This window comes from Blennius ocellaris (genome assembly GCF_963422515.1).
Source record: "Blennius ocellaris genome assembly, chromosome: 16".
Taxonomy (NCBI): domain Eukaryota; kingdom Metazoa; phylum Chordata; class Actinopteri; order Blenniiformes; family Blenniidae; genus Blennius; species Blennius ocellaris.
The window spans coordinates 22,222,738-22,247,679 of record NC_137665.1 but is presented as its reverse complement, the minus strand read 5'-3'; the positions used below and the strand labels follow the sequence as shown (position 1 = coordinate 22,247,679).

The 24,942-nt window shown below is 44.9% G+C and overlaps 1 protein-coding gene across 1 annotated transcript; it reads right to left on the bottom strand.

Moving 5' to 3' along the window:
- Positions 1-24,888, bottom strand: fus (FUS RNA binding protein). Its single transcript, XM_080511078.1, has 16 exons — positions 24,812-24,888; positions 24,113-24,137; positions 23,684-23,847; positions 22,158-22,171; positions 21,939-22,072; positions 21,316-21,563; positions 21,041-21,239; positions 17,333-17,367; positions 12,438-12,479; positions 12,198-12,307; positions 11,930-12,059; positions 10,124-10,222; positions 6,375-6,552; positions 5,847-5,944; positions 3,713-3,881; positions 1-818 (listed from the first exon to the last, which is right to left on the bottom strand). Exons 1-16 carry the CDS (start codon positions 24,822-24,824, stop codon positions 779-781), a joined length of 1,698 nt encoding a protein of 565 aa, XP_080367204.1. The 5' UTR covers positions 24,825-24,888; the 3' UTR covers positions 1-778.
- Between the last annotated feature and the right edge of the window lie 54 nt (positions 24,889-24,942).

Genomic DNA, 24,942 nt, shown 5'->3' with positions numbered 1-24,942 from the left:
TGTAGAGTTGCAGACACACATTCGGTCTCTTTGAATAGTTTGCTGGCAGAGCTTCATCGAGTTCACCGTTCTGAATCCACTCCGACAGTTTTCTCTTGGTTATTCTGTATTATTTGACTGGAGGTAAATAAACCTTTCCTGCATCCTAAACTCCTCATTATGGGATTTGTAATGCAAACCATTGGTCTCAGAGTGACGCCACGTTGCTACAGCAGCTGCCTCTCAGGTTTGTTTCTTTGAGAAGTTTGAATCTTCTGAAGACCAAGATTTGATCCCTGAGGAACTCCAAACTTTGCTTTCCTGTTCTGAGAGCAGACTGGATGCACAAAACAATTACTGAAATCATGCATATTAAACCTTTAAAGTTTGTCACATAAAACAACAACCAAGCTTAAATATCAACCTGAACTTCAGTGAAGTCGTCAAGATAACTTGTTGAATAAGCGTGTTCTCTGTTTGCCGTCTCAACTCTGTTTTTTTAACACTTTTTAACTTCACTTTTTTTTCCTCTGGCAGATGATCGCCGGCTTCTCTGCTCCCTCCGGGCACATTACACTTCTAACAGCTACACTTCTACAAAGAAATCTAGGGGGAAAAAAAAGGAGTCATCAGATGGATTTTCACATTTCTGCATTCATGACGCGTCCATCCTTTCCTATGAATGGATTCTGGAGTCTGTTCCTCTAACAGATGGGGAAACATGGATCAGGAGAACAGAGTCGAAGAGAAGATGAGTGAAGTGGGTCGAGCTGCGCAGACGTCTGCGAAGGACGGAGGGTTAGTAAGGACGCCCTCGCCGCTCCTGCCTGCGATCCCCCCTGAATAACAAAAACAACAACAGTGAAATCATCAGCAATCAAACATGAAATCACCGTCAGTTCAAACCACAGGCCTGAATGGGTTCCTTCCTGGGAGCAAACACTGAACGACACATTCAGAGAGTGACGCTCACATTACAGGCAGCACGGCGACATTAAGGCCTGCTCAGATTACTACACCCTCCTGTGATTGGTCAGATTTTTCTTCTGTCTTTCCACATGTACACCATCGAAGAGCAGCTGGCGGAGGAGGTGAGGCAGATACCAAAATCTCCACCAGACCAGTGTAAAATCTTATCAGGACACCAGAACGGCCCGGGATTCATGGGGAGAAACATCCCAAATAACAAGAGTGGAAGAGAGCGTGTGTTGGAGTGCCCGTAGGGGGCGTGGCCTGTGGTGAGGGGGGCGTGGTCTGCAAGTTCACGCAGCTTCTTCTCGGAGTGTGAAATGTCCCGACGAAAACAAACTGTTTTCTGCAAACTTTGTTGTTCTTCAGACAACTTTAGACCGTCGTGAGACAGGTTAGTTTTACCCTACTGACGATGTGTTGTTGCAATAGTAATCCTGCATTTTAATGTATGACCTTCAGGGTGATTCAGTCCAATTTGAACTCATTCAAGCAGCATTATTGAAGGCATTGTGTTTATTCCCGTAGCTCCAGGCAGGCGTGTGGAGAATAGAATAGAATGGTATTGTTATTGTTACCAGCACTGATGGGTGGTAATGCGTTACTGTTACGAAACGGTGATTATATCTGGTGAGACGTGAGTGTGAACCACAGAGAGAAGCACCTGCAGCTGCACCATAGAAGAAATCCTTCATCTATGGTGAAAAAGTCCAGCTTCAATTTGAGTGAGCAGCGAGAAAGCAGCACAGGACAGTCAAATCAGTGAGAAAACTCTGGATTCACTTCCTTCATTTATCTATTGGAATGAAGGAGAACATACACAAAAAGATGTTTTTTTTTATTCTTTATGCTGGAATGTGAAAATATATATTTTTTAAAGTTAACATAAAAGATACTTGCTTTATTTCATGAAAATAGGATGCAATGTGCAGAAAAGGTTTAAATGTTCAACAATTTCCTTCAAGTTGGAGACTGTTGCATTTAATTTAACTTCTCAGTTAGAAGATTGAAACAAAACAGTTTAAAAAAAAAAAAAGACTTTCTTTTGATTCAGTTTTATATGACAGAATCTGCAGTCCCAACAGAATTTTATTTAGTTTATTCAGGCTGTGCATCATGTTTTTGAAAAGTAACTAAAGGTAACTAAAGTAAAGTAAGTCATACATTTTGAAAATATGTAATCAGTAAAGGAACTGGGTTACTCCCACAAGTAAGTAATCAGTAACTAATTACTATTTCCAGGTAACTCCACCAACACTGGTCACCAGTACAATGAGATGTACTGCCAACCACCCATCTGTGCATTAAACATTAAACGTGCAAAGAACAACCAATAAAATAGGTTTTTACATCCCCTCGGACTGGTCCCTTTATACAATATAATGCATATTAGGAGTTTTCTGTAGTGTTCAGTAAAGTGGCTGCAGTGTTTGTTCTTGTTCTTATCGCCTGTTGGCTGCAGTTCCAACAGAACGTCCACAGTCTGAACTTCACATCATGATGTTTTGGATGTTCCAGTCCCATTCCCTTTGAAAGGGAATGGGCTGTGGGCTGTGGGCGGCTGTGGGCTGGGCTGCAGTCTCCGTGAGGGTGGAGGAGGTGGAGGAGCTGAGAACCAGCCGGTTCATGAGAGGTGACGTCAGCTCAATACAAGAAATACTAGAATTTCACTAGTTTGGAGTGTTTCTACTGGATCAGCCACATTATTCTCCTCATGAGCAGAGATGGACTGTGAAACATGAAATATAGACAATATGGGTCCTTTAAAGACAATCTTCATCTTCTGAACTCAGCAGGTCCGTCCTGCTTCACCAGGAATGTGTCTGAAATCAGCTTCAGTTTCATTTCTACAAACAAGAAGGCCGTTGCTGGGCTAATCCCCCGCCGGAGGGCTTTATATTTTCTCACAAAGCAGCTCTAAGGCAGCACACTTGGTACACTAGAGGGTGTTCCATGGGTCCTAGTAGATAATTATGTAGAATCTGAAAGGTCTTCTTCATAAGCTATGTCAAAATACGTCTCCAGAGCCCAAAAGGTGTTTTTATGCACTTAGTGACCCTGTGACCTGATATGCAAATTAGGTCCTGGTCACCATGGTGCCCCTTCTCCCCAGGTGGAGTATCCATGTGTGAAGTTTGGTGACTGTGGGCCCAGGAACTGCTGAGAAATGGAGAAATGTTTATATGAAAATACATGTATTGTGCAACCATGACGAGCAAACTTCAGACCCTACCAATCTTCAAGGTCAAGGTCAGGTCACTTGGTATGCTGGAGGGTGTCCCCAGAGTACTAGTAGGTGTGTATAAAATTTCAGAGCCCTAGCTCAAAAACCTAGGCCTCCAGAGCCCAAAATGTGTTTTTAAGCACTTCGTGACCCTGTGACCTACTTAATATGCAAATAAGGTCAAGGTCACCATAGTATCCCTTCCCCCTCTGAGATGTATCCACATGTGAAGTTTGGTCACTGTGGGCCCAGGGGTTGCCGAGATCTAGGTAGAAACGTTCGAACGGACGGACGTACGGACGTACGGAGACTGTTTCAAGATCCCCCTTCGGGGCCTATCGGCCACGGCGGGGGATAATAATAAAATCTGCACTGACTCGAGTCACAAACTGAGTCCCGAGTTTGACTTCCTGTCTGCAGAGTCAGGTTAAAAAGAGTGACGATCCCTGAAATTCAGACGGTCTGATGTTCAGTGTGAGTGGTTTTAATCAAGCAGGTACAGAAGATGGATTCAAGGTGTGTGTTCAGGTTTCATCACACCTGGCGTCCATCTTCCCAGGGCTGAATCCTCCTCGGTCCCCTCCTCGGTCCCCTCCTCGTCCCCTGAAGCCGCCGCGGTCGCCGCCGCGGTCGCCGCCGCGGTCGCCGCCGCGGCCCCTGAAGCCGCCGCCACGTTCAAACCCGCCTCTGCGGTCGCCACCATAACCTCCTGGAAGCACAGGGATCCAAGGTGAAAGTTCAGAAGGAGGTGGCGGGCTGTGGTGTGTTCCTGCTCTCCACCTGGTTTCATCCTCACGCTTTAACCTGATTGGGTTTTTTAGACCAGTGTTTTTCAACCTTTTTTGAGCCAAGGCACACTTTTTTGTTTGGAAACATCTGGAGTCACACCACCACCACCACCACCTGAAAATGTTAAAATGGTAAACTCTGTAGCCAATATTAACAATATAAAGTCATTCTCATCAAAGTTTTATCAACAGGAATCAAACAAATACAGAAAACAGTATTTCCCAATGTGTTTTTTTAATAGTGACTCCCTCAGTGTGAAACCTGGACCTGATGGATGAAGAGCTGAGATCCTGGTTCACATTCTTCCTTTTCTAAAACTTCTCCATCACTGTCACTGACACAGTACTTTGATACAAGATGGTAGCAGGAGGTGGAGATGAACCACACTGACGTCTGTCACTTTACATTTCACCGGCAAAGTTCTGTGCTGCCCTCTAGTGGTGAAGAGTATTGTAGCATCAGGGAGTTGGTCGCTGCAGGGCATGATGGGAGTTCAGGTTATGTGTTGCCGGAGGTTATGGAGGGTTATTGTTGGGGTTGTTGTGTGTGTTGGTTTGTGCTTGTGTTGTGTTTTTGTTCCTCGGTTCAGATAGTTAATTATTTCGTCTAGTTTGGTTTGTTGGATGTTGGTGATCAACCAGGAGTGAGAAATGTGTTGTGTGGAGTCTCATCCTGTTATGAAGTTCCTGTTGTGTTTGTTCATATTAAAGTAAAAGCCTCTGGTGTTCCACTGGTAGAATAGAATCTTGACTCAGAACAATTCTACCGTGGCGCTCGACACAGTATTTATACATGATTACTCTTCAACACACTGCTCTCACAGCTGACAGCGGCTGTGAGAGCAAATGTTTTTTAGAAAAAAATGTGAAATTGGTTAATTTCCCACGGCACACCTGACTAGATCTCACGGAACACCAGTGTGCCACGGCACAGCGGCTGAAAAACACTGTTTTAGAGGACTGGCTCTGACCTGGGGTTTAGTTTGGAGGCTGATTCTGGAGTGGCTTCAGTTTAACTTGTTTTAGAATGGATTCACACAAACACTAACAATTTCAACCCATCTTCATAAACCTGAAGGAAACCTTCAGAGCACGCAGTAGATGTTCCCTTCAGTCGGCGATGAGTCGTTAAAATAACAGAATCTTTATGAAATGTCAGTTAATCCAGTCTTCATGCCTGATGGAGTCACATCGTCACGTCAGGCAAGACAAGATCTGACAAGATCGGACTTTATTCATCCAACATGGGGAAATTCAGTGATCACAGCAGCTCCAGCTTAAACAAGCAAGAGAAATCATGTACTGATTCAGATTCTCACCCTCGTTTTGTGTCTGTGCTGTTCTAACAGAGTGTTACACCACCAGTCGTTTCAGACATCGTGACAGTGAAGCGGCTGCTACTTCACATTGTTCCATAGAAATTATTTCATCTGAGCTGCTGACGAGGATTAACTAAACACTTCTTTGTTCAAGGTCGTTCAAGGTCAAGGCTTTTATGGGTTGTTGTAGTTTTGCTCTTTATTACTTGTCTGAGATGCAAGTGTGTGTTCTCTCTATCTTGTCCTTCTACCAGGTGAGAGAGAGTGTGTGTGTGTGTCAGACTGGAAAGTGTTCATCAGCTTTCAACTCGTAAAGTGAAGGAGACAAGTCTTTGTCTTTACAGTTTGTTGTTACACAAACTGTCTCTGGCCTCGTTTGCACCTTTTCAAGTGAAGCACTAAACTTGGGGGTCCACTGAGAGGACGACGGTAAAACGCTGCCAGTTCCTAAGTAGCTGTTCTGCACATGCTCAGTAGACGGACAATAAAAACAAGGTTTCCTCCGGAGTGAATACTTTGCTACTGTACTACTTCACCGAGTACTTTGATTTCCAGTGTTAGCCTCACCTCTCTCCATGGGGGGCATCCCGCCTTCATCCTCGGGCTTTGGAGCCTTACACTGGTTACACTCATTACGCCACGAGAAGTTCAGGTTACCGCAGTTACTAAAAGAAGGAAACACGCAAAAGAGAACAGAAACACTTTCTTTTAACATCAAGCCATCGTTTGCGCTTCTTTCCTGCAGCTCAGGCGCCATTTACACGACAATGAATACGAGTGTATCCGCAAAACCTTCTTCACTTTGGGGGGGGGTCTGTTTCCATGGCACCAGTGAGCAGATCCACTGTATCGTGAAGTTTTTAATCTGGCTCCCAAGGAAAGTTTCTTTCACGGTCTCTAATCCCTCCTGCAGAGACTGATGGAGGCGACGGAGCCTGTTACTGCACATGTGCATCTGTCCCCCTGAGCTTCAGGAGAGCCTGAGGGTGGAGCTGCTGCTCCTCAGTGAGGAACTCGGGAAGCTCAGTGCTGCACCGTCACCTGATACAATGGCTTTTGTCGGGTGATGAGTGGAATCTGTAAATCTGAACTCACGGGTTTGAACACTTCCAGTCTCCAGCTCTCTGCTGTCCTCCTCCTGATCCTCCTCCTCCAGGTGATCCTCCTCCTCCTCCTGATCCTCCTCCTCCTCCTCCTCCTCCTGCTCCTCCCCCATTGCCTCCTGGGAAACCTCCACCGCGACCTCCTCCAAATCCTCCGCGACCCATCGGCCCTGCATACATCAGATTTACCAGTAAATTATGGGTTTCTAAAAAAAAAAAAAAAAAGGCTTTGAATATTCTGGGATTATTTCCAGAATATTTACAACTGATAAGAAGTTCAGAGGAGTTTATTTTCTTATAATCTATACAACCAGTGATTTACCATTTTTACTAACTGTCTGTGAAGACTTGGGTGTCCAGTTGACCCAGTCCGTTCTAGATAGTGTCAGAACCAGTTGTGAACTGGGTTTTAGGGTGTTTTGTGAATTTCTATGGACTTGTTTAGGACTGTCTCAGGATTAAAGACACGTTCAGATCTATTATGATTAGATTACTGGAAGGGTTTAAGGACCAGTTTATGATTTGATAACAGTTGGGGGTTACTTCTGATGATTTCCCCTTTGATTTGTTTGATTTTGTTGGTTGGACTAGATATCAATGAGCTTGTGGACTAGTTTCAGTCTGTTTATTGAGTCTAGTGATTTTCTTGTTCTGGATTGGATTGAGTTTCTAAATTATAGATTCTTTTTTAACGACAAGTGAGGCAGGAATGTTTCCACCTTGCTGACATGTTTCGTCTGCAGTCTTCCTCAGAGCGTCACCTGGCGTGAGATGACGTGTCGGTCTTTATCAGGTGGCTACGCCCCCCGCCCCCTGACCACGCCCCCCGACCACGCCCCCCGCAGTCCGGTGGTCTCTGGAGAATGGAGTCCCAGGCGTGTGAGAGGATGACGGCCCTTCTTCCTGGTTCATGGTCGTCTGGACCTCCTTTATCCACCCTTTAGCCCCGTTTCCACCGCACAAAAAGTACCGGCCTAGACCGGTTTAAACCGCTCCGGTTCGCGTGTCACGACAGGAATGCGGTCTAAACCGCTCCAGACCGCTCCAAAGGCGACCGCTTTTCCGCTCCCCTTCCGTTGGGGTACCAGGACCATGGAACGGGTCTGAGTTTGAGCTGCTGTCTGGTGATTGGTCAGTGATTTACTATACGCCCTCAATATGTTAATGTGTCAGCTGGATGAATCCTCTGCTGTCAGTGTGGTCAGCTGTGCTCTGGTTGGTTTTTTTTCCCTTTTCTTTTCTTTGCTGCTCAACTTTAGTGTTTGTTGTGAAAGAGCAACTTGAGGCAGGGGGAGACCGGGGGGAGGGACTTTGCATCGCGTTGGAGTTTTCTGTTTGCAGCATAGCGCTCGCCGTGTCGTGGATGCGCGTCCGGGACACGGGAGTCTGGAGCTTTCGTCTCCGGCGCTGACCGCGCTCCGGCAGCTCCGCTTTCCAGAGGCGGTCAGCGTTCTGTTCAGCCGCGGTCAGTGGTGCTTTATCACGGGGACGGACCGCGGCAGCGATGAAGAGGAGCTCAGAGCCTCCGTGTTCCGACGCTGAGCTGCCGGACCGCGATCAGCGCCGGAGTGGAGAACCTCCTGTGTTTGAGCAGAAAGCTCAGACTCCCGTGTCTGTGCCTCAGCCAACCGGGGGGAACGCTCCGGCCACTTGCCCCGCACCCGAGTGCTCGAGTGCGGGGCACGTCGCCGGCAAGTGGCCGGAACGTTCGCTCTCTCACAAACACGGAAGCAGCTGCAGCTCTGCCGCTGCAAAAAGAAACAGTTTTTTTTTTTTCCCCGCTGCAAAAAATAACAGTGCAAGGTGGAGGATGTAAACAACAACAGAGGATTCACAAGATCTAGATCTGACGACTTTCTTCTCTGTTGTAATGTCACATTTCTACGGAGCTCATAAGCCCCGCCCACTTTTAACGTTCCTCTTTGCAGTGGAAACGCGACCCAGAATTTCGGTCGGGGTCTCTATTCCGTACCGCTCCGCTCCGTCCCGCCACTTGTGTGCGATGGAAACGGGGCTTTAGTTTCCCTTCCATGTAAGGACCCTTTAGGGTGTCCTGATCCGATATCGATATTAGATATCGGTCCGATATCAGCCATAAAAACAAGTGTCGGATTTGATCAGATTGCATCTAAAATCTCCGATATAAGCACTCCCATTAGCACACCATTTTCCGGTCCAGCACATCTACCCATAGGTGACTCACATGCGGTTCACACACTAACAAAGTAGGTGGCGGTAATGCACTTTAACGTTGATACCACAGATACCAAATAAGAAGAGCACCCAGACCCAACCAATAGAAGGCCCTGATCCAGCACGCAGGAACCATGTGATCACAACAACAATGATGTTTGCGCTAATGTTGCATTCAAATGCGTCATTGAGCACCTTGAGCCTCGCTACATTGTTCCTAGCCGCCACTACTTTGTCTACAAAACTTTACTCCAGATGCACAAAGAGGTTCAAAAGTGTATTGACGCACATGTGGAGAAAGCAAATGCTGTTCGCTTCACCACCTACGTCTGGAGCTCAGACCATCCCCACCCTCAGTTGTTCCCACCACATACTGACAGTAACGAATACCTGAAGTGAACTTGAATTGTTTGCACTTTATAAGTATAATTTGTTTTTATTGGATTTATTTAGGCTGATTTCAGGGTCTTCTAATTAATGTTTTATTCAATTGTAGAACACTGTAGATATTATGTTGAAGGTTAAAATGTATGTAACCAATTGGTTAATAACAAATGGGTCAGTTCCTCTCATACTTACCGGTGCTGACTGCTGTTCTCTGTTTCAGTAACATCCCTTAATCCCTACATTCTAACATTCCACACTACAAAATAAGTCATAAAAGTATGTATGAGCCGTACTGATATCATAACGGATTGATATCAGTATCGGCCAAGACTCAATTGCAATATCGGTATCGTATCGACGGTGAACAGGTTGTATGGGGACATCCCTAATGAGCCTCCCTTCTTCCAGTTCATAATGTGGTCGTTTCTTCTGCAGTGGTTTGCATTTTCTTGTTGCGCGGTCTTTTAGTGATCTTGTGAGTCGTCCTGCTGTTTCTTTTTCACATTATGTTTGATGTTCTTTCTTTCTCATAACTAAATTAAGTCCATTTTGTCGTTCCTAAAGATATATTATCAATTCTTTTCTTAACAAGTGAAGCAGGAATGTTTTTATGTTTTATGTGCCTGACACATTCTGACAGATAAAGACCAGAGGACACGTCAGCAAGGTGAAACCATTCCTGCTTCACTTGTTATTAAAAATAATACACGTTAAAGAAGGACACAATTTATATAATTCAGATTTAGTTTCCATTTGATTTGATTCGATTGTTTATTTGATGAGTTTTTGCGAAGTTGTGCTGCGATTTCAAGGCTTAGTTTTCAACAAATTGAAATTATTTTACACTGGATTATACACAAGTTTTGGAAATAGACTGGATTTCTGACGACTTATTTATTTTTAACAGTCATATTTTGAAGTGACTGACTAGTCTCTAATGGTCTAATGGTCTTTGGTAAGTACTGATGTTTTAATATGTATTGTATTGCATTGTATTATAAATTCTGTAACTCCAGCAGGAAGCGTTCTGCGTGCTGGATGAAGGATGGGAGGCTCTGTGATCAACGTGACCTGGATGTGGGATCATTTGAAGAGTAAATTTGTTGATAACGTGAACCTCAATTTGTCTGAACTGGAAACAAGGGTTAACGGGAAGGTCACCTCCTCGTCCTCGTCCTCCCCTCATCCCACCTCGCCCTCCAAAGTCGGCTCTGCGGGTGGCGAACGACACTTTGATTGGGTTTCCATTGAAGTCCTTCCCTGGAACACAAAGATTGAGGGCAAAGGTTCACTCAGGAGCCTTTGCTCTTCTTCTGGTTTCCTCAACCATCACTCCCAAAGCTCCCAGAACAAGAGCCGGAAGCAGCCCGGTGGACCAGACCCGTCCCGTCAGACTCAGAACCGCTCACAGTTTGGGAGTAAAACAATCCACCAAATTCCCAAAACATTCAAAGGGTCATGTTCTGGACTTTTGCTGCTCTGGTGTCCCACTGCCATTCCCGACCACATGGGAATTTAACATGAAACTCATTGTCCAAACCGAAAACACCAGCGGCCTCATCTATAAAAGCTGCTGACGCACAGAACAGGTCCTGGAAGACGTGTACGCCACTTCCCACGCAGAGTTTGTGATCTAAAGAAATTAACGTTGCGGGAGAATGTGCATACCGGTACGACAACTATGAACCTTGAGCAGCACATTTTGGAGACGAGGAACCTGCAGCACTGATGGTGAGGTGGAGAACTGAAGATTCATCTCATACATTTAATATCTTCAAATATCAGACTTACAGATCCACATAATCATAAACAGCCAAGCTGCAGTGGTATAGATGTTTCTTTAGTGGAACTTTACTGCTGAATCAGCAGAACCATGTTCATATGTCATAGTTTCATCTTCTAATAGTACAGAGCGGGGATACAACTGATTGATTATCAATTGTGACAAGGTGTGTAACAATCAGGCTAATTTCAGAGTCAGTGTATAAATAGTGCGGTGACAGTTGTGAGTGAAGCTGCAGTCCACCTCTAGTGACTGAGGACACAATCGTCCCCGTTGAAATATTCAATCTATACATTTAATAAACAGATAAAACTGGATTTAATTGGTCTGCTTGTGTCTCCACCAAAATGTCTCCTTCCTCTCCGACCATCTGACACGATGGCGTCACAGCCATGGAGGCTGTTTAATGGGGCTGCGGGGTGGGCCAGTGGTCAGCACTGTCACCTCACACTGACAAGATCCTGCTTCGGGTCTTTCCGTGTGGAGTTTGCATGTTTTCCCCACGTGTGCGTGGGATTCTGGTTTCCTTACAAACATGTACAAGAACCTCTGAGCTACCGATGAGTCATGCGGTCACAACCCCCTCTCCTCTACTGCTACAGTTTGAGGCTCTCACACTATTTCCAGCAGTGACAACGTGCTGCCAATCACTGTTTTATGTTCCTCTATTAGTGATTCCACTACTGTGACACCAAATAATATTATCTCCAAACCTCCACCTCCTCACGACTACATCACTCTCTGGAAAATTCCATTCAGGATTTAGCATCAGGAGGCTGAATGAGATGCAAAGATATTCCTGAGGCCCCTTGCATTGACCATTGATGGCAAAACGTGGGTGTTGAGGTGAGATATGAACTGTCATCCAGGTGGACTGTGATCTGTAAAAAGAAAGTGCATGCAGATGTGTGTACGTACGGTTTTTCGCATCCAAATATTTTGGGGCGCACGCCGTTTTCAGCTTTTGAGCACACTAGCAGTTTTCGTAGGAGTCCTCCGCAAGGTTACACAGAGGAGGCCCCAGGACCAAACGGAGGCCAACTGGGAAACTGGTCCTACTATTTAAAACTGAATGTGTCATAACCACATTCTGCTTCTTCGGTAAAACCACAGTACTACACGAGGAGAACACCCAGGTCTTGCTCTCAGTCTCACCAATACCCTGAACCAGGTCTGAAATTCACCATCAAACCAGTCGATGGCGGCCTTGGCGGAGGGCGGGTCATCGAAGGACACGGTGGCCTCTCCCTTCAGCTTGCCCGTCTCCCGGTCGGTGTACAGGTTGATCATCGGCATCCCCGTCTTCTTGTTGACCTGCCAGGGCGAGACATGGTACATTATTCATGATCATGGTACAGTGGGAGAGTGTGGCGTCTGCGCAGGCCTTCAACACTGTGGAAGCACTGAAAATGAGCTTTATAAGTGAATCATCTAATGTGATGACAGCGGTACCTTGATGATCCCGATCTGCTTAAAGAAGTCTGCCACTGACTCCACAGTGTAGTCGTCTCCCAGGCCTTGGATGAAGATGGTGTTATTATCAGAGTTATCCTGGTCCTGCACTGTGGCACCGGGATGGGAAATATTGGAGAATTACGACTTATTTGTAGCAATAAAAACTGTGAATTTGCCATTGCTGGTGGTTGTTTTGTTATTTTGGTCAAAATAATCAGAACACAATAAATGACTCACTGTATCCTGGTCCTGAGTGGACATGTCCTGGATCCCTGGGTCCTTGAGAAGATACACAAACACACACTTAAGTTTTAGAAAGAGCACACACACACACACACACACACACACACACACACACACACACACACACACACACACACACACACAGGGTCATTTCAACAGAGTTCAGTGTCTGAAAATTCTGGATCACATGACAAAAACACAAACCAGGGCTCTTTCCTATTTCACTGAAGAACACAGACATACAGAATACAAAGAATTGTGTGATTTGTTTTGGTACCGAGTCCAGAAATGATACTAATTAGGCTATGATTTCTCTAAAACAGGACAAGTTGGGTTTAATTGTCCTTTTATTCACCCAGATCATCACCAACGTCCTCCACCCCTACACTGCCAAACAGGACACCATTTTCCCTCCTGGAATATCAGATACTAGTGTATGATGGATTTCAGACGGAGCTCTGGACACGAGAACCCTACATGTACACCATGTGGTCAATCACACGAGGCCCAAGCTCTTCATCAACCAGCTCTGATTGGTTGATGTTGACTTTGTGCTGATTATAGAAGACAATGGGGAAAACGTAAATCTACATGACCTTAAGAGACAATTCCAGTCAAAACGGCTTCACTCTTGGTAGATGGGGTTCCAGTAAATCACTTTCTGCAGAGCGTCCAGGACCCGTTTTCAACAACATCCACAAGGCAACATGTTTCTTGTTTCCTTGCCCCCTAAACTGGTGTTTCAGTGTGGAGGCGACACCACCCCACTCCACAGGAGCGTCCCTCAGTTCAATGGAGAAGAACAGAAACACATGTGGAGCTCTTTGCTCCGCTCAAGTCCCATCACCTTTTCTGGAGGTGGACTTTCTACTGCTGCATCATCATCATCATCATCATCAGTGTGATGAACCCAAGCTTATGACCGTCCTTGTCAATTTCTCCATTTGTGAGATGAATAAAGGATTATCTTATCTCATCTTATCTTATCGGGAGAAACCAACTCTTTTACTGGAGTCAATAATCTTCTTCAAACCTTTTTCTGGATGCTAGCACTTCACAGCAAGATGCTCTTGTCGTGGGTTTTAACTCATTGGGACTTTGGTAGTGAAATAAAAATAATGTCCATGATTGTTCTGTGTCACCCGGAGAGTCTGGAAGAATTTGTGCCAGCTCAGAAAGACTGAGATCACTTCCTGTTAGATACCAAGTTGTGGTGTTCAAATATAAAGTAATTGGGTATAAACTTGAACAGTCCCTCCTTTCTTCTTATTGATGGACTTCTCCTTAATCCCGGAAGTGTTTGTGTGGCGGCCAATTCTGTCTGAATTCTCAATAAGCAAAGGAAAGGAGGCTCAATGCTTCCTTTAGAGCCTCCTTTAGCCTAGGAAACACTGATGCTTCCTTTAGCCTAGGAAACACTGATGCTTCCTTTACCAAAGGAGATCAGCTCATGCTGCTCCACAATTCCTTGGCGACTACATTTAAAGGGCCGGTTCATCGGAGCGTTCAGGGAAACTCAGGATGAGTGAAAAGGAGCAGATCATGTAAATTACCAAAGCATTAATCTGCTGGAACAACTTGAAATCATCTAAAACCCAAATGTACTTTTTATCGTCCATTTTCACAAACTTGTAGTTCTTTTCCCGCCACAGCAGACGTCGCTAATTTGCACCGCCGTCGCATTATTATGACGTCACCTTTCACTAACTCCTTTAGGAAGCTTCCTAACACCTTTCACTAACTCCTTTAGGAAGCTTCCTAACACCTTTCACTAACTCCTTTAGGAAGCTTCCTAACACCTTTCACTAACTCCTTTAGGAAGCTTCCTAACACCTTTCACTAACTCCTTTAGGAAGCTTCCTAACACCTTTCACTAACTCCTTTAGGAAGCTTCCTAACACCTTTCACTAACTCCTTTAGGAAGCTTCCTAACACCTTTCACTAACTCCTTTAGGAAGCTTCCTAACACCTTTCACTAACTCCTTTAGGAAGCTTCCTAACACCTTTCACTAACTCCTTTAGGAAGCTTCCTAACACCTTTCACTAACTCCTTTAGGAAGCCTCCTAACACCTTTCACTAACTCCTTTAGGAAGCCTCCTAACACCTTTCCTTAACTCCTTTTGGAAGCCTCCTAACACCTTTCCTTAACTCCTTTTGGAAGCCTCCTAACACCTTTCACTAACTCCTTTAGGAAGCCTCCTAACACCTTTCCTTAACTCCTTTAGGAAGCCTCCTAACACCTTTCACTAACTCCTTTAGGAAGCCTCCTAACACCTTTCACTAACTCCTTTAGGAAGCCTCCTAACACCTTTCACTAACTCCTTTAGGAAGCCTCCTAACACCTTTCACTAACTCCTTTAGGAAGCCTCCTAACACCTTTCCTTAACTCCTTTTGGAAGCCTCCTAACACCTTTCCTTAACTCCTTTTGGAAGCCTCCTAACACCTTTCACTAACTCCTTTAGGAAGCCTCCTAACACCTTTCCTTAACTCCTTTTGGAAGCCTCCTAACACCTTTCACTAAGGCCTTTAGAAAGCCTCCTAACACCTTTCCTTAACTCCTTTAGGAAGCCTCCTAACTCCTTTCCTTAACTCCTTTTGGAAGCCTCCTAACACCTTTCACTAACTCCTTTAGGAAGCCTCCTAACACCTTTCCTTAACTCCTTTTGGAAGCCTCCTAACACCTTTCACTAAGGCCTTTAGAAAGCCTCCTAACACCTTTCCTTAACTCCTTTAGGAAGCCTCCTAACTCCTTTCCTTAACTCCTTTAGGAAGCCTCCCAACACCTTTCCTTAACTCCTTTAGGAGGCCTCCTAACACCTTTCCTTAACCTTGTGATGTCATCTAGGGAGTTAAGGTAAAGTCCATAGAGAAGGAGGTAGGAGGGACTTTTCGAACGTACCCATAGTGTTGAGCTTTGATTCAGACGTAGAGCTCCCTCTAATGGTCCACACAGGGAGGTCTGACATATACTGTATATATTTTAATCATTTCAAACTTTCTAGTCTTAACTGTTAAAAAAACCTACAGTAAAATTATATAACAAAATCATATGTAAAACCAGTATTAACTAATTTTGTGGTGCAGTGTTCATTGTTGGGTAGATTTGTGAATGTTTCAGAGAACGTCTGTTTTTCCCGTTATATTTATTATTGTCCATTCATCCCTTTGCTTAAGTGAGTGAAAAGCACCACCTGGTGGTAAAAACTGGTAATGAGAGGCTAAAAGATCCAGCGCTAACTGGTAACTGATTACTTAGGCAGCAGAACAAAATGATCTATGAAATCTAATTATATGAATTATATCAGTATGTGTTGGACAGACATTTGACATATTTTACCTTTAATCTCCATCCGGCGAGTTTCATTTCGAGCTGGCCTTTCAATTTTAACGTTTTCATTTCCGACAAATGTTTTGTCTTGTGGTTTAAAAACAACGCAAGTTTTTTCCCCCCGCTCTCAGGACGCCGTATTTCACCTGTGTCATGTTGGTGGAACTCTGACGTTTCCATTGTCACATTTTGTTTCTTGTTTTCAACGTGACAACACAATGTAATCACATCTACCCACCCCTCTGAACGTCTCCATCAAACCACGCACCAAACGCCACCGATCAGAGATGTGCTGTGGACAATAGCTCCCCCTGCTGGAACCGCTTCCTCACCTCTTTCGGGTTTTTTTTAAAGAAAAGTTAAAACATTTCAGGCATTGTGAACTTCTTAATGATACCTCTTGGTGAAAAATTCTGTGAAATGTCAGAAAACCACGTAATCCAAATGTGGGACTTCACAGCCTTCAGCCTATATTTCCTAATTCACCCTGACGGTTTTGCGTTGATGCTCATGCCATCTGAAACGGAGCTGCAGCACCACCTCAGACATCAGGTGTTGTCTTCTGTATGCGATTTCTCACGAAGGCCCCATTTACACTACATTTATATGTTTCAAGTGGAAACGCATCGTTGTTGTGTTTTCATTTTAGAAAAGTTCTGCGTTTGCACAGAAATGGCAGAAACTGTTAAAGCAATGTAGTTTTCATGTTGGACCACTAGTAGGTGCCGTTTTCTTTTTGTACTGAGAGAGCGCGCACACACACACACACACACACACACGCACACACACACACACACACACACACACACACACACACACACATAAACACAGAGAACAGGGACATTCTGGTGGACAGACCCCCCAGGGTGGATTGTTATTACGCTAACTGTCAAAATAAAAGCCCCAAGTCCAGGAGAATATGGAGTCATGACACCACGGAGGAAACTTTGTTCTGATTGGCTCTACTGAGCGTGTGTCAAGAGCCATTTACTAAGGCTGTAGTGATGTGTGAACTGTTTCACAAAAGTTCCGCTGTTTACACAGAGACAGAAACGTGGTGCGTTTTCAAAAAGCTTCACCTCGGGCACAGTTTTCAAAAAGTTGCATTTTTTTGTGGCTCCGAGCGCCATTGTCATGTAAACAAACACCCAAACACAACAAAAGTGTATCCGTTTTCACTTGGTCATGTAAACGGGGCCTGAGACGATGAAAGCGTCAACATTAACAACACTTCCTTTTAGAGAAGAACAGGAGAGCAAGTGTCAGTCGTACAGTAACTACAGTAACGGCCTTTAAATGTGTCGTCCCTCGGGATGGGATCCTTTAGGGATCAGACCCTTTAGAGGTGGGTTTTGTGCCACAGCACATTTGACAGCCACGAACACAGCAGGTGATCTTACCTGTCCAGGAAACATTGAGCCTCAACTTCAACTCCACTTTTAAACATATTTCATCATGATGAAACAGCTTTATCGTTTTATCTCTTCCTATTTAACTTTGTCTCCTTAAAAACCAACTAACCTTTTTCAAGAGGCTTTTTTTTTTTTTTTGTCACTTACCACCAAACTTATTGAATCCTCCTCGATCGCCCATTCTGATGAAGAGGAAGAGAGAAACGACACGCATTGAAGACCAGCACCAACAGCGATTTCTCTCACCGGGTTCTTGGCAACTTTCATTCTTTTTCTCTCTTCTCTCAAATCCACCCTTCTTTAGTTGCCCCTCATCCACATCAAGGCCCTCCTGAAGAACCTCATGAACAAGAGGCCACTTCTCAAACAAGAGGTCTTTTCTATTTACAGGCAGTTTGCCTTCACCCTCATAAAGCATTAATTTCTTGACCTAAATTGCTTTTTAATGTCAATTAATCAACCAAATCTCAACACCTGTGATTCCTGGAGAGGTGTGAGCTTTTTGTAGATCCCAGACAGCTTTTGCACAGACTGCAGCGGCAGTTTGAAGATCTGACCGCAAACTGATTGAGTCTGTCCTGAAACTACAGTCTCCTGCCTACAGTGTGACCCCGCACAGCGAGAACTCCAAAAGATGGCTGAGGTGTAGAAGTCAGCCTGGAGAGAAGGTAAGAGCCTACGGAGAAGATTCGCAGATTGATTAAAGCAGAGTACGACACAGTGAAGCTGGGAGGTAACAGGTGAGGGGGGGGGGGGGGGGGGGTGATGGAAGCTATCGTGGCATTAGTTTGTGAGTCGACGCCACTTTTCTGTGTCATGGAAACAAGTTGTAGCCAAGTTAACACACAAGCAAGGGACATCATACTGGATATAGACATTAAATCATGTTCGGTGTGATGGTCAAATGTCTTGGATTATTCAAAAAGTCACGTGAAATACTGCAGGCGTTCAGTGATTTCTCTTTGAAAAACTCACTTCTGTGAATCAGTTTGTTTTTCTAGAATCAGTCCAGACCAGGATCAGGCATTTCAATTCCATTTCTAGGATAGATCCAGGTTCTGTCCTTCAGTGGACCTTCAGAGCCGCTGCTGTAGGTTTACGCTGCTGAGAGCTTTTCCAATGCTCTCAGCTTCTCTCCATCTGTGTCTATGGCAGCAGGTCACCCACACCAGAACGCCGCTTCACGTCAACGCACCATTTCTGGCCGATCATCCACACAGCGTCGTGTTTCAGGAGGTTTGGGTTTTTTTTTTTTTTTTCAAACACTGGTCCCAGAGTGTAGAAATTCTATAACCCCGGCTCGACCCCCCCCCCCCCCCCCTCCCCCCGGTAACCTAGGAACTGACAACAATGACGGGCTCCGTGCTCCAGGAGGCGCTGCAGAAGTTACTGATACCAGCAGGTTAAATCAAGCGATCTGTTGGATTCCTTGAGTACCAGGATGAGCAGGAGCATAGACCTATATAAGTCAGAGTTAGATAGACGTCTATGAGCAGGAGGCTATTTCTAAATGTCTGTTCTCCGTGTCTTCGTCTGCGCTGTTGGTGTATTCGGTGAGTCCCAGCGCCCCTAAAGGCCTGGCATATGTACTACATGCCTTGAAGCCTCGTGCTGAGCCAAGTTCATAGTGACTGGTGAACAGAAGGTTTTTTGAGAACGCGAGTGAGAAAAAAAAAATTGTTTTGGCCTTAATTTCAAGTGAAAGTGCATTTTTGTTTGATGAAAATTTAGTGTTTACAGGTCAGAGTTCTGAAAACAACCTCCGTTTAAACAGCAATGGCAGAAACACTGAAAACAATGTCGTTTTCAGGTTGGGCCACTAGTGGGTGCTGTTTGTTCTTTTTGTGACAAAACCACACACAATGGCAGAACACAGACATTCTAGTGGACAGACCACCAAGTTGGATTGTGATTACTGTGACTGTCAAAATAAAACTACCAAGGCCCAGGAGTATAGGGACTGGGGGTCACGACACACGCGCTTTTTATTGTCCATCTACTGAGCATAGGCACAACTTCTTACTACAGCAGTGTTGCACATGCACTGCAGCAGTGTTTCTGAAATGCTGTGTTCCACCGTCGCGTCCTCAGTCGCTCCAAGCACTGTTCTAACACCCAAAATGGGACAAAAATTGTTTTCTCTTGAAATAGTTGCTGTGTAAACAGGTCGTGCTCTCTCTCGCCCTCCCTCCCTCCCTCCCTCTCTCTCTGTACCTGCGTGCAGGTTTTCTTTCAGTTCCTGACCTGTGCTTTCTGTTCTCATCAATCTGCAACTTGCTGGTATTCCACGATCTGTGGTTTTATGTCCTGTTCTCCTCTGCGTACGGTCCTCTCACTCCTCATACATCACATTTCAGCTGTTCTTCTCGCAGTCTGATTGGTTGATGACAGTGTGGGAGGAGTAAATACAAATAATGACGGATGAGAAAAAAAGGATGACATGAGAAACCAGTTTGATCTCAGTTATTCACTAACATCAAGAGGAAATAGTAAACTGCAGGTGAACCTCCAGGAGTAAAAACAAACTGAAAGATGAACTTACCCACAACCCTTTGTGCTTCAAAGCTTCTCCATGTGAATCTTTGATCTGTGAACTGTCTGCTTTTCATTTATAAGGTTCATTCAGCTTTTGGTTACACGTGTCCATGGTTTGCGAGTCGATCCGCATGACGTTGAACCAAACACTTCAATGTGAAGCTCACACTGTTCCCTTCACAACAAAACACCTCCGCTCTGCGTTTGTTTGTTTGTTTGGGGTTCAAGTAAATTCTTCTTTACATTTAAAAATCTCACCATCAGCATAAATGTGTTTTCGTCACAGCTTCTTGTCTTGTTCAGACCTTCACTCTGAACCCAAAGAACCAGGCCCGAGGTGTTCTCTCTCGGTCTGCCGCTGGGCGTTGAGACGCCCACTGACCAGACGCCGGGGTTCCAATCCATCCAAACCACCATCATACAGGCAGTTTGGTTTCCTCGCTTGTATGAAACCACCCTGATGTGGCCACACAGCACATCTTTTGCATTAAACACCTTTGTTTTTTTTGTTCACATCACAGTGAAACTTCACTCTTCTTTCTTCCGTTTCCTCGCCCGTCTTCCTGAGGCGTTTCCAACCTCGAGCTTCTACAAGCCTTCAGGTGTGTGACAAAATAAATCAAGACCGACTTTTGAAGAAAATGTATCAAGAAATTGTGGGCGTGTCCTGACGCTGCAGCCAATACAATTGTTTGGCTGCTCTTCTAAGCCCCGCCCCCTTGCTTTGAGGAACCGGTGGAGTTCATCCTTGTTAATTATCTCCTTTCAATATTTGTCACACCTCTTTTGCAGTCACAGAAGCACCTTATGAGACTCTACGCTACCATCTGTTGATCGGGATCAACACAAGCAACTGGTCATGATCAGTTTGTGTTCTGCTGCTTTAACGGAGAGGTGGAAACAAAGACACTCCCTCAATGATGCTTTGACCTCATTGTCTGGAGATTATCATGGATGCAGAATGTGGTCGTTGAGTTTGTTTTAGCATTTGACCTTTCCCCAGCGCCACATCAGCCCTGTCATTATTGTCCAGGAGGAGAAACGCTGCAGGTAGGTCCAGCAGGAGCAGAGCAATCAACAATGTGTTATACCGAAACAGTGGTTTGTGTATTCTGGGGCTACGCAGGAGTTTGGACTGTTTTCATTCATGTGTTCACCTCAGAGATTAGACTGCAGACGGAGCCACCTACACGGTATTGAGAGAGAGAGAGTGTGTGTGTGTGTGTGTGTGTGTGTGTGTGTGTGTGTGTGTGTGGACTGAAGGAGGAAACGCTCTGACCCACAGTCCACCTGCACATACAGAGACCCTTCAACACTTACCCCATGCCTCCTCTTCCTCTCGGTCCGCCCCGGCCTCCGCGGTCAAAGCCCCGATCGTAACCTCCGCCGCCGCCGCCACGACCTCCGAACGGCCCACCGCGGCCCCGCCCACCGCAGCCCTCTTGGCCCCCGTAACCTCCTTCGGGACCGCCGTACCCTCCACCTCCTCCGCTCATGGGCGGGCTCTCGTCTCCATATCCTGACAGAGTGAAGACCAGAAAACGTTTCATCCTGGTGTCTTACGACCGGAGAGAAATGTGAGCAGCGGTCCTCACCTCCTCCCTGGCTGTACGGGCTCTGCTGGCTGAAGCTGGGGGGAGGAGGGGAGCTGTAAGCTGGAGGCTGGTTGTAGTGACCTGCTCCTCCTCCTCCTCCTCCTCCTCCTCCTGCTCCTCCATGTTGAGGCGGTGGCTGATGACTCCCTCCATACCCGCAGGCCTGCCCTCCACCATAACCTCCCCCTCCACCGTGCCCGCCGCTCGGAGGCTGGTTGTAGCTGGAAGCAGAGGAGTTTCCTTCATAACTGATCAAAAAAAAAGGAGAAAACTCAGAATCAAAAAACCGAACCTGGGGCAACAGAGCCTTCTCCATATCTGCCCCCCCCCCCCGCCCCCCCTCCAACACACCTATACTGTTCTGAACACTTCAAATCCCTCATCAAAACTCACGTGTTCAACTGCTTTTAACACTGAGCACAAATCTCCTTCTTTGTTATGCATTTTTACGACTGTTTTTTAATGTTTCTCCATTTTATGCTTGAGTTGATCATGATGTAAAGTGTGTAAAAAAAGCGCTATACAAATCAAATGTATCATTATTCTTATTATTACAAAGGCTGGGCGCCATCACCTCAACAATCAGTAGCTGGGCTTGTCTCTTTAAGAGTCATGTATCTCACCCTGCAGAGGACGGAGGCTGCTGCTGCTGCGCCGGCGGCTGGTGGCCATAACCTGAGAAGGACGACGGCTGGTTGCCGCTGCTGTATCCTCCAGAGCTGTATGGCTGACCGGAGTGACCATACCCTCCTCCTGCTCCCGCTCCTCCTCCCCCTCCCCCCTCCTCCTCCTCCTCCTCCTCCTCCTCCTCCTCCTCCTCCTCCTCCCAGGCTGGAGGGAGCAGAGCCATATCCTCCTGGTGGAAAGTTAAGATTGTCACATCAATCACATTAGATGGTTTGGGATCAAACGAACAACGATTTTTCTATCCAAGGCCCCGTTTAGTGAAGATGCATTGTTTTTATTTTCAGAAAAGTTTCATATAGAATTTTGAGAACCCAATGTTTCTGAATCTATTGTGCACATGCTCACCACGGCCTTGGTCAATAGTCCTTCTGCACATGCTCAGTAGCTGGACAATCACAACGTTCCCTCCAGATTGTCATGACTCCCAGTCCTTATTCTCCTGGGACTTGGTGCTTTTATTTTGACAGTCACCATAATAACAATCCAACTTGATGGTTTTATTTTGACAGTCAACATAATAACAATCCAACTTGATGGTTTTATTTTGACAGTCACCATAATAACAATCCAACTTAATGGTTTTATTTTGACAGTCACCATAGTAACAATCCAACTTGATGGTTTTATTTTGACAGTCACCATAGTAACAATCCATCTTGATGGTTTTATTTTGACAGTCACCATAGTAACAATCCAACTTAATGGTTTTATTTTGACAGTCACCATATCAATAATCCAACTTGATGGTTTTATTTTGACAGTCACCATAATAACAATCCAACTTGATGGTTTTATTTTGACAGTCACCATAATAACAATCTAACTTAATGGTTTTATTTTGACAGTCACCATAATAACAATCCAACTTAATGGTTTTATTTTGACAGTCACCATAATAACAATCCAACTTAATGGTTTTATTTTGACAGTCACCATATCAATAATCCAACTTGATGGTTTTATTTTGACAGTCACCATAATAACAATCCAACTTAATGGTTTTATTTTGACAGTCACTGTAATAACAATCCACCTTGGTCTGTCCACTGGAATGTCCGTCTTGCACGATATTGCAAATGTCATTTCTTTGTTTTGGTGACAAACGTATTTTGTTTGATTAAGAATCTGCTGGATATTTTGTTTTTGGTGTAATATGCGCGTGTCCACTCATCATTGTATTAATATTTCCTGTTTACCGCTAAATGAAAGCGGCATTTAGGACTCGAGAGGAAAAACATATTCACAGAGACCATTAAAGAAGAAAAAGAAGAAAAATCTAATACCAGCTTTAGTCATAAACAGGCCAAAGTGGTACGTTTTAAGTTTTCCTTTGTTTATGTATAGATGTGTTATGCAGTGTTTCTCATCATTTGTCATGTCTTTGTGTTTGTTTTTTTATTAATTCTACAGTGTTTTGGTGTTTGGAGTTTGGTTTGCTTGACAAAGCATTAAAACATCAGTGAAAAAGAACCCACATCTGCGCCGTGTGACTGAGGCCGGAATAGGAAAACTTCATTGCTTTCAGTCTTTATGCAGTTTCTATATAAATAGACATCGTTTTCAAAAAGTTGTCCTGTGGCCTGTGAGGCCAAAACATGAAACTTTTCTGAAATGAAAACGTAATAACAACAACACACTTTAAGTTGAAAGGTTTTGCACATGGAGATGAAGATCAGCTTACCGGACTGCGGCTGGGCGTAGCCTCCATACCCACCCTGGCTGTAGGACCCGGGGCTGCCCTCCGAGCTCTGGTTGTAGCCACCGTACCCCTGCTGACTGTAGCCCTGACCGGGCGACTGGCCGTAACCATGGTTACCTCCACTGCCACCGCTGTAGGAGCCGTACCTACACACACACACACACACACACACACACACACAGAGGAAAGACCGTCACACCACATGGTGACTTTCACTGTGTTAAAGAAACCACAAACATTTCTCTGAAGAAATTTGACAAAACTAATTTTTCAGACTTTAAATCAACTTTAACATCAAAACCTCTCCGAATGATTTTACCAAAATGCAGACTCAAACTCTACTGAGATATTTAGGACGTGATTCCAGGTGAAAGACTTTATCTCCATGAAGAAATTGTTAGTAGAACTCACCCTTGGCCTGACGTCTGAGAATAATCTGCGAAACAAAAAAAACAGCATTCAAACAAACTCAAAAAACATTTATTTATATTGAAAATCATTGTATGAAAGTTGTTCATTAGAATGAGAAACACCAAGAAACTGTTTAAGGTCTCGTATCAGATTAATTAAGCATATATTCAACTCATTGTATAAAATTCACTTGATAGATAAGGACACAAAATGATCTTAAGATAAATAAACTGTAAAAGGCAAAAACAAGCTTCAAGTATATTAAGTAATATATTATAATAGCTGTATATTGTAGTGACCTTGATTTAAACTTGCTCCAAGGATGCAAAAGGAAGAGGGTCACCAGTTAACATGAAAACCAGTTAATCCATAACACCGGTGCTGAGCCGAGAGGCGGGGCCGCCTTCACCAACTGGGTCAGAAGCTCGAGGGAGCACACAGCTGTTCAGCTACAATTAACATTAACCAGTTAACCAGAGGGTAGGGGTTTGTCTCAGTGTGTCACAGTGTGAATTCAAATCCGTGGTTTCCCACCGACACCATATTGGCTAACGGACAGCTTGTCCCAGCTGGCTTCACCTGGCGAACCGCGAACGCAGCACCGAGGAGCAGGCGGCGGTTCTGCTCTCCGTGAGACAACATCTAAAAACGGGGTTGTTCTTACCATGAGACAACATCTAAAAACGGGGTTGTTCTTACCGTGAGACGCCATCTAGAAGCGGGGTTCCGCTAATATATGCCGCGGTGCACCGTTCAATGAACCGGGAGGAAGAATCACGACCAAAATAGACGGGCATCACATGTCCCGCCTCCAGCCGCCTCTGATTGGC

Excerpts from the sequence above, each read along its gene's own strand:
- fus (XM_080511078.1), bottom strand. Across the intron at positions 17,368-21,040 it reads AGAGGAAGAGGAGGCATGGG|AATGGGCGATCGAGGAGGAT; the intron begins GTAAGTGTTGAA and ends CCTCTTCATCAG. Across the intron at positions 3,882-5,846 it reads GATGCCCCCCATGGAGAGAG|GAGGTTATGGTGGCGACCGC; the intron begins GTGAGGCTAACA and ends CTGTGCTTCCAG.